Genomic DNA, 18,258 nt, shown 5'->3' on the forward strand with positions numbered 1-18,258 from the left:
AATAAATAAACAGTGAATTAAATTCAAAGATGCTATCTTTTCTTTTTATTGCATTTTACATGCTGTTCTCACATATCCAGAACTTCCCTTTATGTTATGAACTATCATGCATTAGTAATAAAATATGTAATGTCAGAAAAGTTAAAAATTCAACATACATCCCATGTAGCTCTCAGGAAAGGAATAAAATCCATGAGATTCCAGCTCCCTATTATGTCTTCTTACTTATTTTCTACATTTGAAGGTGCTACAACTTTAATTTTCTTTTATCCTCTTGCCTTTTGAATCATATAATCCATTAGCTCTGTGTCTTGGTTCCCATTTGTGTAGACTTTTCTCTCTGCTGAAGCATTTGCCTTTTCTTAGAAGAATGATTGCATATTTTGGACATAGAGTTCACTCAGCTGAAATACTCTTGCCTGAGAGTAAGGAGAAGTCCAGGAAAAACCATAAATGTGATGGTGTTTTTCTTCTGTGTCAGGAAATCTTCTTTTGTTACTTGTAGTTTTAGAACTTTTCACATCTAACTGATTACTGATTTTTTTCATGGATCCATGATAACCTGTAGAATAGCAAGGGAAAATGTTCTATTTCATAGGAAATTAAGTCTGTCTAGTTATTGTTTGGTTTGACTTCGTTTAACATATTAATTTTCCAAGGATTTTTTTGATTATTTTGTAATGTATAATAATGTAGCATGTACATTTGTTCTAGCCTGTAGACAATAATCTAATATCTTCAAAAATACCTGAAATCTCAGTTTTATAAATAATCCCATATAACCCACAAAACAAATGGTTTTAGAAGGGGCTAGAAAATGAGGAAAAATAAAACAAAATCAATTCTCAGAAGAGCAAGTTAATATGAACCAAGACACATGGAGGGCTTAGGGTTACACATGAGGTACTTGTACGCATCTCTAAGGAGTATCCTGGTGTATTTGTGTGTGTCATTGGTAAACATACGACCAGCTATCTCCTTCTGTGTATTGACACAATTCTCTCTTCTTTGAGAGAAGCTTGGTCAAAAACATTACGTTGAAATAGACAACCAGTAAAACAGTGAGTTCTGATATCCATCATGCTAAAGTAGTAGAATCTCTTATTTCTGCAGGGTTACTACACTTTCCTTTTTTACATATTTATTTATTTATGATAGACACAGATAAGAGAGAGAGAGGCAGAGACACAGGCAGAGGGAGAAGCAGGCTCCATGCCGGGAGCCCGATGCGGGACTTGATCCCGGGACTCCAGGATCGCGCCCTGGGCCAAAGGCAGGCGCCGAACCGCTGAGCCACCCAGGGACCCCTGATTACTACAATTTCAGAGCCGGGAAGCATATAGTAGACATAAAAACCTGCTCCTTTCCCTCACAGAAAGCACACAGTTCCTTTTCTTATTTTTATCTAGTAGCTCTTTGAGCAAATCGTTTTAACTTCTAAAGAATTGTGTATGTGTGTGTGTGTGTGAGTGTGTGTGTATATATACATATATATATATATATATAATTGAAGTACTATTTTTATTTTTTAAATTTTTTATTAGAGTTCATTTGCAAACATATAGTATAACACCCAGTGCTCATCCCATCAAGTGCCCTCTTCAGGGCCTATCACCCAATCACCCCATCCCCCCACCTGCCTCCCCTTCCACTACCCCTTGTTCATTGCCCAGAGTTAGGAGTCTCTCATGTTTTGTCACCATTTCTAATTTTTCCCACTCATTTCCTCTCCTTTCCTCTATAATCCATTCAAGAAACAAACAATCCAATCATGAAATGGGCAAAAGACATGAACAAAAATGTCACCAAAGAAGGCATACACATGGCCAACAAGCACATGAGAAAATGTTTCGCATCACTTGCCATCAGGGAAATACAGATCAAAACCACAATGAGATATCACCGCACACCAGTGAGAGTGGGGAAAATTAACAAGACAGGAAATAACAAATGTTGGAGAGGATGTGGAGAAAGAGGAACCCTCTTGCCCTGTTGGTGGGAATGTGAACTGGTGCAGCCACTCTGGAAAACTGTGAAGGTTCCTCAAAGAGTTAAAAAGAGAGTCTACCCTATGACATAGCAATTGCACTACTGGGTATTTACCCCAAAGAATCGTGTTCTTATTGGAACAATGGAACTAACATTACTTATCTCACAATATGCACTATTGTGAAATGAGATGATATAATGACCCTAAGACACAAAATAATTTCTCAATAATTGTTGTTATTGTAATTGTTATCATTATTTTGTAGTGGCTAAGATCCTATAAAAATGTATCTGAAGTTTAATGTGTATAAAGGAAATTGTTAGTATATGGATCTGTGCATAATGGAAGAATATTGGTTCACTGAATGTCAGTGTGCACATTTTGGGCTCAGCCAAATAACCTGCAGAAATGAAATCACATAGGACTAAGCCAATGGAAAACAGAATAAATTTTGCATTGAGTCCTGATTTCCCCCCATGTTTTATTATATTCTCACCTGACAAAATAACTTTTTTACACTAACATGTGTATAAAGAACAGGTTGTTTATTCTTTACCATTCCTTTTCTTCTGCCCTCCATTTCCCTACCATCTATTTCCCCATTGTTAATCCATGACAATAAATAACCCAAGTTCGAGTCCTGATATTGCAGGTCACTATTTTATCCATCTATCTACTCTACTGATGCAGGTTACTGTAGATAATGATCCATATTGGACTGTACTGCATCTGCTTGGTTCTGTTTGTCTTTCCCCATCTCAGATTTGTTTAAAGACTTTTTTCAAGATTTTAACTTATTTATTCATGATAGACAGAGAGAGAGAGAGAGAGGCAGAGACACAGGCAGAGGGAGAAGCAGGCTCCATGCCCAGAGCCTGACATGGGACTCCATCCCAGGACTCCAGGATCACGGCCTGGGCCAAAGGCAGGCACTGAACCGCTGAGCCACCCAGGGATCCCATCCCCCATCTCAGATTTTTCCAAACTACTGTAAAAGTAAATTTCCAACTGGAGCAAGAAAGCCTACTTAAGAGAGTCTTTCTTTAAAAAATAAGATCAGGAAGCCATAAGTGAGGAAGAATTTATGCACGTCCTCATTGAAGAAACCATGAAGATTTTTGAAATTTTCAGAGAGCTGCAAGCCCTCAGCCTGGACTTAACTTCCTCCTCACCATGACCCCTGAATCATCTGCATTCTTTACTTCTAAAGGAGCTCCAATCCCTCATTTAGCCCAACCAATCCCAGCTGCCCTAATTCCAATCTCTGTTTTGTATAGAGAACCTGAATGAGAATTACACTCACAGCCTTTCAGCTATATGACTCTGTTTTACTTTGTCTTCCTGGGAACACACTTTAGGTTTCTACCTGAGTCTGTGTCTTCGAAATTGCAATTCTAATGGCCCAAATAAATGTTTATATTATTATTGTTATTACTTTTTAATGCCTGAGAGACACAGAGAGAGACGGAGACATAAGCAGAGGGAGAAGCAGGCTCCCTGCAGGGAACCCAATGCAAGACTCCATCCCAGGAACCCAGAATCATGCCCTGAGATGAAGGCAGATGCTTATCAAACACTGAGCCACATCCAGGGATCCCAAATGGTTGTATGTTTTAATTTTCAGTGAATTCTTTCTTAGCACTACCCTAATACTATTTCATGCAATATGATTTTTTCTTCAGAAAGCAAGATGAGCCTAAGGTCGGCTTGTGGAGCTTCCAGAGAAACTTCTTGACACCGGCTAGCACACAGATAAGTAAAGTTATATCCAGAAAATGCCCACAGGCACCAGGGTCAGTACCATGGAGAGCAACACAGAGCCTTGGATGAAGTTCTGTTCAGAAATGCCTCTGGGAGATAATTCTCTACAGTTGCAAAGACCTATTAATTCTTGTGTTGTCATATGTTATATTCTGCTCTTCTGAATCAACTTTCCCTTTAGGGATACTCACAAAATAAATAACTCCTAGAACTTAAAATGTATATTTGTTTTTGCAAGAATCTCAAAATACTTACAATTTTTTTTTAAGTCTGAAAATCCACTTCCTGATGGTCAATGGATGTTTAAGTTCTATTCTCCTTGTAAATAATTTAATGTCCTAAGACTTGTTGATATTCCTTAAATAATTTTAGAGAATCAACCTAAATGTGTCTAAATAATTGGTTTATAATCTCTGCATTTTATTTCATCTTTAGATACTGGAGAAGGATCAGCAGAGTGAGTACCTCAGGTGAGAGCCCTCCTGATTTGATCAGGAGGATTTGATCTAATCTTACAGAGACTGAAAGCTAATGATCGGTGAATTAACCATGGCACTTTCATTGGACAATGCTCCACCAACTGTGCTTTGGGTTGGTTATCTGCTACTTAAATTTATTCCATTTAATCCTGATCATGGGCTATATTTTCTGTAGCAGCGTAAGATAATTTGATTACTACAAAAACAATTTAGCCAACTGCAGTCTTATTATACATTATTATGAGGAGAACGAAAACAGTTGAGGTTAATGAAATCTTTAAGTTTCAGTGAACTTTATTGAGTTCCTTTTTGGTTGCTTTTATATTTTTCTCCATATTCTCTTATGAATAGCCCAGTTTATGATTGCATGTCCCAATGATGAATAACTTACTAACTTTCAAAAAACCTTATCACCCTAAAATGGACTAGATTTATTTGACTGAATTAAGGTGACTTTATAGTTGGCCATATTCTGATATCATTAGGAGAAAATTTGAACTCATAGTGGAAACTCTAACTATAAGAACAATTATTCTTATTGTTTAAATAGCACAATCAAAAGACAATGCAGCATGTTTATATAGTGCAACCAAAGAAATAAAGTAATAATTTGACTGTATCTTTACAGTGCAGGGAAATGGCAGACTAGATTATTAGTATTAAGAAATGCCAAAGACAACCAATGTTTTAGAGTAATTCTATTTCTCTTTACTAACTGATTGTTCCAAATTGAAATTTATCATGGTCATCCTCTTTAATATATATTGTGATATTTTGTGGAAGGATTTTGTTTCCTTGTGAGGCGGGTTATATTTGCACACATGGAAATTTCAGAGACTGTTGACTCCAAAAGGTAAAAAAGGAAACTAATGTGCGGATTTGAACCTTGAATGACACTGGGGTGGTTTACATTATTTTTGGTATTCTTCAATATATTTCTGGATTATGTAATAGTTAATGGATTCTATAAATGTGGACAATGAAATTTTAAGAGGTCAGCAATAACCTCAACATTCATAAATGGTATGAAAGGGGAAAATTAATTTTGTGTACTTAGATCTTATTAAAAGTTATTGGATATAGGAAAGGAAAACAATAAAGTAAATGAGAAAAATGTTTGGATAGTGTCTGCTTAAAATGGTTGATCGACTTCTCATAGAACATTGGCCAGATTAGTCTGATTTTAAACTGCACACATTAATTCTAAATAACCATAACTAAAATGGAATAAAGCAAATATAAGGACACAGTTCACTTAATATCAAACCTCTGACTAATAGGAGTTTTTAGGTAACTGGTTTTCTTTTTATATTCAGATTGTTACTGCTATAGAAACATAATCTGAATCAAAACCATTCTCCATTCAGTTATTATCCTTCTCTGTGTGTCTACATCTTTTTTGTTCTGGGATTCCAACCAGGGAATGAATAATATTTCTTCCTTTCATCACTTATAATTTTGATTATTTAACAAATTGAGGACTTGTGGTCAAGAATATAGTATGTGTTTCAAGGACAATAATTTTCTCACTGGATTGCATTCACAGGTCTATTTTATTTCAGCAAATAGCAGTGATCATGATAGCATGTCCCATTATATATCAGGATGAAAGTTTAAGAGCTACTGTGCGTGGAACATCTGTGATAATCCAGAAATTGAGACAGACTCCTACCTGAAAGAAAGCTCATTTTGCTAAAACCCATGAAAAATTATTTCAAAGTTATTTGGGATCAAGAATTCTGGACCATATATTTATATGAACTGCAAAATATATCCCCCCAAGTATTCATAAACGTAGTTTAGGTAATTGGTAATCTGTCACCTTGCATACTTTTTTTTTTATTGAGATAAGAATCAACATGCCTCTTCTTCCTGCTGGCCTCCAGGATACCCAAACTTTGTTCTTTGCTCACAAGAATGGGATGGCAACCCTGGACTGGGTGGGAATCAAGATACTGTCCTCCACATGATATTAGTTTTTGATGCTAATAAATTACTTAGATTGCCTTTATCTGAATCTCTTTATTGAAAATTGGGTTTGGATATACAAACACTAACCGACTTATCTAACAATTAACTATAAATCCATTTGTTTTAGGCAAACACAAATCTCTGTAAACAGTATGCCATTTCCTAAATTAGGAATCAGCACTGGCTGTAATAAGGTAAGGTGAAAATTGATCAATGAATTATAAAATTATTAACCTCTATTTAAATACTGTTCACTGTTGAACACTGTGAACCTGATAATTACTTTTGCTTTGTTAAAGACAAGAGAGAGATTAGAAAGCCTGATAGCAGTACTAAAGTCATAGTGGGAACAGAAGGAGGTCTTTTTCTTCTTGATGACATTAGGGTCGAATGATAATTTAAAACAGAGTTTCTTAGAGTATACACCATTTTAAAATGCTACATCAGTTACTTCTAAAATGATCCTAAAGACATAAGTCTTGAGTTTGTTAGTGGTTTTGATGGCTTCTAAATAACTTTGCTACAGTTATATTCTGTGTTTTTAAAATATTCAACCAAGTGCCCAGATATAGTGGTTTCATTGCATCAGACAAAGGTGGAAAGTGTGCTGCAATGTTTGCATCTTGTTAAATGTCTGTTAATTCCTCAACACTGGCTAAAACAGCTCCCAGGGTGCATTCCCTGTTCCTACACTCCATTTCCCTATCTATAGATAATGTCTCAAGTTTGTGCAAGATACAAACTTGTGAATCTTTGATCCATTCACTAATGCAACATCTAGTTACCGAGTGCTGAGACAAATCTCCCTTAGAATTATATTCTGTAACAGCTTCTTTGGTTGAATTTTATGCCTAGATTGTGTACAAAATACTGAAGTTCCTAGGAAGTCATGAATTATGAAAAGTGCAAATATGCTTGGGCAATTTCTTTTTATTTATCATTTATCACTTGCCATCACAAATTTAGATTATTTTTAAACAAAATATTTTGTTTACTTTGTAATTTGTAAATAGGATAAATGAATAAATTGGCTCTTTATTTTTTGCAACTTGAATCCATTGACAGTCTATTTGCTGCATAATTTTCAAGCATTCTTTGCTTTTAATGTGCCTGAACCTATTTTAGTTAAAATGTGCAATTTATATTTGTCCACAGGGCAAGGAAGATTATTTTTATTTTTAATTTTTTTTAGAGAGAGAGAAGAGGGAGAGGAGCAGAAGCTGAGGGAGAGAGAGAGAGAATCTTAAGCAGGTTCCATGCCTGACACAGGGCTCTCTCCTGTTCTTCTTTCAGGATGATCTGGACAAATTCTGTTTTATTTGGGACTGTGTCTTCAGGATAGATAATTTATTAAAAAATATCAGTTTGTGGAGCACCTGGGTGGCTCATTTAGTTAAGCATCCAACTCTTAATTTCAGCTCAGGTCATGATCTCAGAGTACACATTATAACACACATGTTTATTTTTAAAAATCATGTAAATTATATTCCTTTTGTTATCTAATATTATAACTGACAATAATAAAATTGCTTCTTTAACAGCAAACTAACATTTAAATATTCCTTAATCATTAATGGTAAAGTTGAGATTTTACCCTATTGTTCCCATTATAGAATTATTTACAATAGATTTCTAAAATGAGAAAAAATAAAAAAGAAGCAAAAATCTCAATGTCGGGAATAATTAATATCACTTCTTCAATGACATCAGTCTGATTTTTTGTAAATTTATGGTATTGTTGTCATGATGCTAATTTTGTATAGATTCATGTTTTCTTTCTTTTCAGATATTGAACCCATCTGTTTACAATATATGCCAGTCCAGAACACATGGAGAGCCAGAGGAATGTCTCAGAATTCATTCTTTTGGGACTTTCGCATGACCAGAACATGCAAATATTTTGCTTTGTGCTCTTCTTATTCTGTTATGCTGCTCTCTTGGTAGGAAACCTTCTGATCCTTGTCTCTATTCGATGCAGCCCTCTTTTTCACCAACCAATGTACTACTTCCTCAGCCACTTATCCACTCTGGACATCTGCTATACCTCTAGCGTTACACCCAAATTAATTGCTGACCTGCTAGTGGAAAGAAAAGCCATCTCCTATGGTAATTGTATGTTACAGGTCTTTGCCATGCACTTCTTTGGAATGATTGAAGTTCTAATCCTTACAGTCATGGCCTTTGATCGCTATGCTGCCATCTGCAAACCTCTCCACTACCTGCTTATCATGAACAGGACAAGGTGCAATCTCCTAGTCTTAGCTGCTTGGGCTGGTGGGGCTGTCCACTCCTTTCCTCAATTTTGTATGGTAATCAGGTTGCCCTTCTGTGGGCCTAATGAGATTGATCACTATTTCTGTGATATATTTCCTTTGCTAAAGGTTGCCTGCACTGATACCTACATCACTGGTGTCCTTATGGTTGTCAATTCGGGAATGGTTACCTTAGTGACATTTGTGGTTTTATTTTTTTCTTATGTCATTATATTATTCACTTTAAGAAATCACTCAGCAGAAGGAAGACGCAAAGCCCTCTCTACTTGTGGATCTCATATCACGGTTATAGTTTTATTTTTTGGGCCTTCCATCTTTGCCTACCTTAGACCTCCAACTAATTTCCCTGAGGATAAAGTATTTGCTCTGTTTTACACCATCATTGCTCCTATGTTCAATCCCTTAATCTATACTCTGAGAAATTCAGAGATGAAAAATGCCATGAGAAAATTTTGGTGTCAAACATGAGAGCTCAACATCATTTTAGCAAAACAGAGGGGCAGCTACATGTGGATAGGGGAGGGAGGAAACCATCTGACAGGGTAATTCTCCTACTGGTATCATGTTATGAGTGACAGAACTTAGGACTTAGAGTTTCATAATAACTCAAAGAAATATTAATTCAACCATACAAACATAGCTTAAAACATAGTTAATTTTGTGGATTTTAAGATGGCATGAGTAAGTTTACATGCATAAAAAGTTATATGTGCAGTTAAGACAATGTCATACGAGGGATCCCTGGGTGGTGCAGCAGTTTAGCGCCTGCCTTTGCGCCCAGGGCGCGATCCTGGAGACCCAGGATCGAATCCTGCGTCGGGCTCCCTGCATGGAGCCTCCTTCTCCCTCTGCCTGTGTCTCTGCCTCTCTCTGTGTGTTTCTAATGAATAAATAAATAAAATATTTAAAACATATGTATACTAGTAAAAATAGAGTGAAGTCAGTCACCCAGGATATTAAAAACACACTCACTGCTCTTGTACGTATTCGCTCATGTAAAAAATCCATAAAGGAACAGCGATCTATGAAATGCCAGAAATTAGTATGAAGTCTCTATTTATTAGACCCAGAGGCTTTCTTATGTTCACAAGTAAAACATAAGCAAAAAACAAATAAGAGCTCAAACAAACAAAAACTTCAATCAAAAAACCCCGTGACATAAGTCATGGAAATGAGTGGAAATACAAATCATCTTTGTAAATAACCTGAAGAGTAGATGCATGAGAAATATTTCCTAGAGGAACCTGAAAAAAAATTCGATGTGATCTGTTTATTTGAATGTCTGACAAGATACAAAAAGAAACAACTTCTTAGAAACCAGAGAAAGTATCATTAAGACAGAAGAGATTGTGTAACCGGGATAGGATGATGGTGAAAATACACAAGGACGGTTTTGTCCATATAAATGCAATACTAAAATTATAATGATTATACAAGGCCCTATATACAGAAGGAAGGAAGGGTAGAAAAATTGATAAGGGAGATGTAATTCATTAGTGTTTTTATAGCAGCGACGAACTGGACAGATGACTACTTGGTAGAGTTACTAATAAAACAAAAATATTGCCAGATTTAAAAGTTCAAGCTTTACCCCTTATTTAATGTTTATTTTTTACCAAATTTACTCAACTTACCATTCTGCAGTTCTGTTCAGATATATCACTACATACGTGATAGAAAGTCCCTTTTGAAACTGGTGTGCAAAGACACCTGAGTTGTACTATCTTAGTGATTGCTATTTCAGGGATGGTAGGGTGGTGGTGGTGGCAGCCTTTTCTGTTGTCTTGGTGGCTTCTTACATATTCATATCACATAATCTTAGGACCCACTCCTCCGCCGGGTAATGCAAAGCTCTCTCCACCTGCAGCTCTCATGTAATGGTGGTAGTTTTATTCCTCATGCCCTGTATCTGTACTTTGGTTCTACCTGCAGGCAGTGAGAACAGAGATGAGGAACTCTCCGTATTTACACTGTGATCGCCCTCATGCTGAATCCTCTTAACTGGATTTTGAGAAAGATAGAGATGAAAATTGCCATGGGGAATGTGTGGTCTACAATGACACGTCAGAATTCATGTAAATAAGGTAGTATTCATTGTACTTTCAATCCTGTGTACCAAAGGCATGTATTATTTGAGATATTATACAAAGCATATAAGCTTTCTTTGGGCACTTGGGCTAAATTACCTTTGACTGATGTTACATGAACCAAAGAAGCAAGTGACTGTGAATCAGATTGCAATCTGTCACCTCTTTGGATCGAAATCATTCCACGTGTGACCATCTGTATGTGAGGAAGCAAGAAATGTCCTTCTGAAGTACATCACTGATTGATCATATCACTCCTTTCCCCCCAAATCTGTAAGGGATCCTATTTTCCTTGGAATACACGCAACCTTCCTGCTTGTTTATCAGAAATCTTCCATAAATCATTTGAGTCTAATTTGCCATTCTCAGAAGTCTCTATGTTGGTTGAGTGTGTGGTGTTACAGTGACAGGCATTGGGGTCAGAGAGAAGTGGGTATATACTGACCACTAACTTTTATCTCTGGGTCTTGGCAATTTGCTTTCATATTATGAGTCTCCCTTTTAAAAATATCTAGAAAATGGTGTGATATTGTACTTCCCAAAGATGTAATGTTACTTTGGCTTACACAAGTGAACTTTTAACATGGCACATGGCAACCAGAGACTCATGTTAGTTATTTTTCCTCTTTCTTTGTTTTTCTCTGTGTGACCCTTTGCTCAGATGTTTTCATCCAGCTACTCTGGGTCCGTCTACATTCTCCAAATACACTCTAGAATCTATCTGTTCTGTGGCTGTATTTCAACTATCTCCTCTGCTGAGGATTCCCCAGCCCCATGCTCTAGACATCATGTCTTACGTATAATTCACAATCATGATGTTACCTTTTTCAGGAAGATTTTTCATATATGTCAACAGACCAGAACTATTTCAGATTCCTTCTTTATCCTTCATGGATATGCATCTGTACACTTACTCCTTTGCAAATAATCCTATGCCCTGTATGACTGTTTCTTTTTACGAATTTTATTTTTCAATTTGACTGAGCCAGAAGATGATTATCTAGCTTCATTTTTCAATGTGTCTCTCTTTTTCCTAGCTATAAACCTGAACAAATTAATGTAAACAATGCAAACCAACAGTTCCTGAATTAAATTCAAAGATACTGTTTTTCTCTTTTTGACTATGTATATTGTTCTTATACATTTAGAATTCTCCATATGTCACAAACAATCATGCAATAATGATAAAGTATGTATTATCTGAAAGGCTAAAAATTTAACGTGTGTCCCCATGTGCCTCAAGGCGGTAATGAAATCCAGCAGATTTCCAGACCCCTGGAATATCTTCTTGCTTATTTATTTTCTACAATAGGGAGGTACTACAACTTTAATGATTGTTTACTTCAATGTCCACTGAATCACATAATCCAATCCCAGCTCTCAAGATTGCACAAATTTTGATTGCCTGTGTTTTGATTGCCATTTGTCTGGATATTTTTCTCTGCCCAAACGTGCATTTTCTCAGCAGAATGATTTCAGTGCTTCCAAACAGAGTTTGCTTGACTGAGGTATTCCTGTCCCAGAGCCAAGCAAAATCCAACAAAAACCATGGTGGCAGTAGTGTATGTCTGTGGTGCCAAGGTTGTCTTTGCATGTTTCAATTCTTAGAACTTTTCACACATATAACTAATATCTTCTTTTTTTTAAATTTTCAATGGCTTTTTGGAGCCTTTGAAACCCTTGAAATGTCAAGGGAAACATTCTTCCCATTCCACAGAAATTCCTCTGATTGGTTATTTATTCATAGATCTGTTTGCTCTGGTTTAATGTAACATTTTTCCAAATAGAATTTGTATTACTTTTAAGTATGAGGATGTAGTGTGTATATCTGTGCCTAAGTGTGTGTGATAATTGTGTCTGTGTGGTAAAGGGGACTTTGGAGGTCTTGAGGATATATCAAAAGGAATAACCACTAGAAAGAATGTTATGCAACAAAACCAAAAATCTTTTTATTATCTCTTATTTTTTTCTTGATGATCCACAAGATTTTATGAGAAAAAGAATAACCCCACAAAAAAAATGCACTGAAGTATGATTATTGAACTACTTGCCAGGTGTTCTTTCTAGGATTCATTTTCCAGCCTATAGCACAATGTCTACTATTTTTTTAAATATATTTATTTATTCACTTGAGAGAGAGACAGCATGAGCAGGGGAGAGGGCTAGAGGGACGGGGAGAAGCATACTCCTCGCTGAGGAGGAAACACAATGCAGGGCTCGATCCCAGGAAACCAGATCATGACCTGAGCACAAAGCAGAGAGACACTCAACCAATCAAGCCACCCAGGAGCCCCAAAATGTCTACTATCTTCAAAAATATCTGTCAGGTAAATGCATAGGAGGAATTCACACGATGTTTTGCTCTCCATGTGAGTTTAAACACAGAATATTATTATTACCTTTTTTAAATTATTTTTATCTTTTAAAAGATTTTATTTATTTATTCATGAAAGAGAGAGAGAGAGAGAGAGAGAAATACACAGGCAGAGAGGGAAGCAGACTCTATGCCAGGAGCCTGATGTGGGACTCAGTCCCGGGACTCCAGGATCACACCCTGGGCCGAAGGCAGGTGCTAAACACCTGAGCCACCCAGGGACCCCCTAAACCGCAGAATACAAAAAAATACTTATGGTTGCAAATGTGCAGTTTAAGAAATCCTATCCATTTCTACCCAGATTTATTGTTAATTTAAAAATACATCATTACTATCTTTGTTAAAGGAATATCTTAACCTGCTAAGGAACACTCATACTACACAGGCACAGTATAATAGCCCCAAGATTCAGAAATTATCAGCCTGGAAGAAGCTTCAACATTTTGGATGGGCTCTAAGGGAAAGATTGGAGGCAAAAACTAGCTGTGAGTGACGTAGATTTATGTGACCTCCTGCCTCAGCAGCCTCTCTAGATCCCTCACCCTTTCTTCAATCCTTCATCTGTGTCTAGGCACCCATTGAGAAGGCTGATTTAGACACTTCTAGACTCTCTTAGTATTCTCTTCAACACCAGAGACACATCCAGGATTATGATGTCACATGTGCTAAATTTTTCAAAGCATTCTTTTTTTTACTGTTTTTTTTTTCTTATGGTGAAAGTTTCTCCATCTTGTTAATCACTTCACATATTAATCTTTTTAAAATTTTTAAGTGCTACTGTCTTAGCAAATTTCAATTACATAACAGTTTTTTCAACTATAGTTATCACATTACACCTTCAATTCTCGGACATTACTCATCTTAGAGCTGAAAGTTTATAACCTTCTACCAAACTCCCTCTGATTCCTCCAACCCCCCCACCTAGGCAACAACTTTTCTAGTTTCTGATTATATGACATGGACTTTTTTTTTTTTAATATAGCACATATAAGTGATACAATGCACTATCTTTCTTTCTTTGGCTTACATGCTTAGCGTAATGCCCACAAGTTCTATCTCTGTAGCTTTTCCTTCTTTCTCTTGGTTAATTTATGTGTATATTTCATCTCTTTTACCCACTCATCCACTTAGATTGTTCTGTATCATGTCTTTTATGAATACTCTGCACAAAAAGAATTTTAGTTTCAAATAGTTCATTCTTTCCCCTGATTATTTAGATAATCAAATTTCCCAAAGCATTTAGATTTTATTAAATATCTCTTAGACCAGCTGCTTCATCTGAAAGTACATACAGTAGTCTTATTTTCCTTCACATTCAGATACTTTTACTGTAAAATGAACTATAATATGAATTGGGTCCCTCATAAGGAAAATTAGACTATCAGCTAAACATATCAGAGGAAGTTGGAGGGTTTTCTGAGATATGGGTCCAACATTTCAGTCAAGTTCAACTTTACAGCTACAGTGATTAGAGTATGTTATCATATTCAGATGGTCCTGAGGGGATATGACATGCTTGCATTACGGTGAGGAAATTTAACCCCTTAGTCAGTAAGACCTGATTATGACAGGCTAACTGTGTGACTTTAAACATAGCCCAGAGGGTGGTCTAATTCCTGGTGAATAGTGCTAAAAAGAAAATCACAGGCCCAAAATGACATCAGTTAGGTTAAGGCCCAATGTCAGGAAAGCAAGGCTTACTACCTAACTTAACTGCCTTTTCAACCCTTCTAGGGATATAACTTTAACCAGTCAACATGGAATTTCCTGGTCAGCAGTACAAAATTTAATGATAGACCCCATCCATCCTCCTTTGGAGGGCAACTTTGCCTGAAACAGTGCACTCTTCCTTTTTTATGGTGCTTCTCTGCTTTTAAAACCTTTTCTTTTTCTGCAGTTCTCTAGACAAGCTCTTTTCTACTATTTAGGTAGGAGCTGCCTGATTAATGAATCATTCAATAAAACCAGCTGGATCTTTTAAATGATTCTGGTGAATTTTCGGGTTTAACAGTAGTAAGGATTCTATAAGTGCTCGCATTTTGTTATTTTATTAGGATTTTAGAAGATTTAAGTATCTTACCCAGACGTGTTAAGCAGTAGGGCTAGGAAAGGGTATCTAAGCTCTCTGAGTTTCAAGTTTCAAGTTTTCAAAAACTATGCTGCCTACCTGTCCATGAGCAGCAGTCACTGTTGTTCTTACTAGTAACTTTAAAAAGAAGCACAGATGTCTGGTTTCCGGCTTAGCTGGGGCCACCTATTGATGAGGAAATGGAGATGATGTTCTTGATTTTGTCCTGAAGTCAAGTTTGGGCTTGAGTGGCTCTTGTTTCTGAGGAACAGGGGTGTGCCTTAATGTCATGTTTTCCTTAGAAGAAAGAAGAACCTTGGAAGCCACTACTTGGCCTGCAGAATGGCCTGGCTCCATTCAATAACCATCCTCGAGGTCTGCCAGGGTCTATCCCATGTGCGAGGTCTTTTGGATTGGATTGCCAAACTCTTGTTAATATTTATAACCCAAATTTTAAACTTAATGTAATGGTTTCTTTCACTGGTATCATTTATTTCTGGGCTTTCAGAAATTGTAAATTCTATGATAAATTTATGAAATAACAAATTTCTAATGATATGTCTGTACCACAACTATACCTAAAACATAAGGACGGGCAATACACCATGTTTTACTTAAACATATTCCTTTTCTTTCAACCACAAAAGCTTTGTTAACTGTATTAAAACTTTCTCAGGAGCTCTCTCTTTGTAATTAGTTGTTTATCAAACTGCTTCTTATTGTTTATTCAAATTTGCTTGTCACGGGCTCTCCATTCAAATCACCCAAATCATCAAAAAAAAAAATTTAGTTGAGGTCTCAATCTAACTTGAGAGGTTTCACACAGAATTTGTAGGCCAATTTCAAGTTGAGTCCTGCCACCTTAGACTCTGCAGAACACCTGATCTGTCCTGTCTGCTAAGATTCTTGCCCTATGTGCCCCATCCAGGTTGCAAGAAGTCTGGCCTTAGAGTTTTTGGAACTGTTTCTGAAATGGCTCTGTAAGCTGCCTTTAAGTCTAAGGACTCATCCCTATTTGAGTATAATTGGTCATCTGCTCTTTGAAACTTATTACAAACAAAATATGGCATATCTAAGACTGAGCCATGGTCAAGTGACACATTGTTTCTCTTAAGACCAGGTATAACTCCATATCTAATGTTGCTAACTCTACATTTAACTGATGATATTTGGGCTAGTCATGCAATATCATGGATTTTTAAACAAATATCTAAATGTAGAATTGATGGAAAATGGCTTATTGTAGCTTGAGTAGATACTGTCAAACTATATTTCAATGTTTTCATACAATTTTGCGCTTCATTAGCAATATAGAGTTCCAGTCCTTATACTCGTAATTTGTGTTTTTTTCTTTTCTTCTCTCTCTCTCTTTTTTTTTTCTTCTCTCTATTGATCTTGATAAGTTTTTCTTGGTGTTATTCATCTCTTTAGAGGAACAACTTTTGCTTTTGAAGGGGAGCAGAATACGTGATCCCAGAATATGCCCATTTAGCATGTAGCCTATTTTGAGCTGAAGGCAAGCAAAGTCCAACAGACTCAGGTAGAGTTGTTTTACCTCTCCTTGAAGTACCTAAGATAATTTAGGTAGAGGGCTGTATCAGGAAGAGAGCTAACAATAGACACACATTTTTACATCAGAAAGACTTACCTGATTATCAGGACAAACATCTGTTTACCAAACTTTTGCTCTTCTATCTTCTTGTGAATTGTCTTCTTTGCCTTTGAAGCTCTAGAGCCGAACCCCTTCTCCTGACCTCAAGATTGCACAAATTTTGATTGCCTGACTCTCAGGGAGTCTTATATCTTTGGGATTCCTATATGTACAAAATTAAATTTCTTTTTAATCTGTTCTGTGTCAATTTAATTATTAGATCAGCCAAGGGAGATCTAATATTAGATCCAGAAGGGAGAGGGGAGAAGGAATAGTTTTCATCTCATATACTTTTTTTTTTTTTATTCTCTATTTAAGGCTGCTGGCTATATCTTTGACTTCATTCCTATTAGAACTTGTAAATAAATTTATAATCTGTTATGTCCTATTTTCATATCTGGTCTTAATTTAGTTCTATATTTCTAGATATTACTTTCTAGGATATTTGTAGACCATTGAACACTAAACACTTATTTTTCATGATAGAGTCAGTATCACTACACATTCTACAGATTTTAAATGGATAATAAAGGAATATAGTGATCATCACAAGATCAATATATTCAACAACTTAGATAGGATGAACAAATCCTTTGGTATTAATTACCCAAGCACATTAAAAAATAATAGATATTTGGGGCACCTGGGTGGCTCAGTTGATTAAGCATCCAAGTCCTGATTTCAACTCAGGTCGCGATATCAGGCTTACGAGTGTGGAACAACTGCTTGGGATTCTCTCTCTCTTCCTCTCCCAATCAAGTACATAATAAATGAATATCTAAAATAAAAATAGATACTCTCAATGGTTTGTGTTTCTTAAAGAAACAGTATATTGTTTTGTCTCGCTACGCCCTGTCCACATAGCTTCAATGGCGTGTTCTACCAAACTTTAAAGAAAACAGTAATATTCATTTTATACAAACTCTTTTAAAAAGAACAGAAGTAAATGTTCTGCATTGAATGTATTAGTATAACATTTTTTTTGAGACTTATCAATTGTACTGGCTTCTCTGAACCTTCCTTAGACCTTTCTATTTAGGCAATCACTTCACTGTCAATATGGACAGTTTTAGTTCTTCTACATTTTAATGTGAATTTAGCATGATTGCAGGATATAATATCAATAGTTAAAAATTAATTACATAGCTTATACTAGCAACTGACAAATAAAAATTAGATTTAAAAAATCCCACTTACAATATTATAATATTATAAAACTATAAAATAATTAAGGATGACTATAGCAAGATATAAGGCATACAATTTCTCTGAAAGCCAAATATTTGTTAAGAGAATATAAACACCTTACCACAGAAAATACACTGTGTTCATGGACAGATGATTCAACATTATTAAGATGTGAATTCTCCCCAAAGGAATCTCCAGAGTCAAGCATTTTCAAAAACAAAATTACATGCACATTTTTAAAATTTTTCAAAATTGATTTAAAAGTTATATGGAAATACAAGGGCCTTAAATTGGGTCCCACAACTTTAAAAAAGAACAAAGTTGGAGAACTTAAGCCATCTGATTTCCAGCGATGTTTTAAAGCTACTGTGTTCAAAATGATGTGGTATGTTCATAAAGATATCCCAGAAGATCAA

The 18,258-nt window shown here is 36.0% G+C and overlaps 1 protein-coding gene across 1 annotated transcript; it reads left to right on the forward strand.

The window, feature by feature from the left end:
• The first annotated feature begins 8,030 nt into the window (after positions 1 to 8,030).
• LOC140613382 (olfactory receptor 4P4-like) lies at positions 8,031 to 8,942 on the forward strand. The gene has a single exon (XM_072791911.1). The coding sequence runs from the start codon at positions 8,031 to 8,033 to the stop codon at positions 8,940 to 8,942; it is 912 nt and encodes a 303-aa protein (XP_072648012.1).
• The last annotated feature ends 9,316 nt before the right edge of the window (positions 8,943 to 18,258 follow it).

This window comes from Canis lupus, chromosome 21, assembly GCF_048164855.1.
Source record: "Canis lupus baileyi chromosome 21, mCanLup2.hap1, whole genome shotgun sequence".
Classification (NCBI taxonomy): Eukaryota; Metazoa; Chordata; class Mammalia; order Carnivora; family Canidae; genus Canis; species Canis lupus.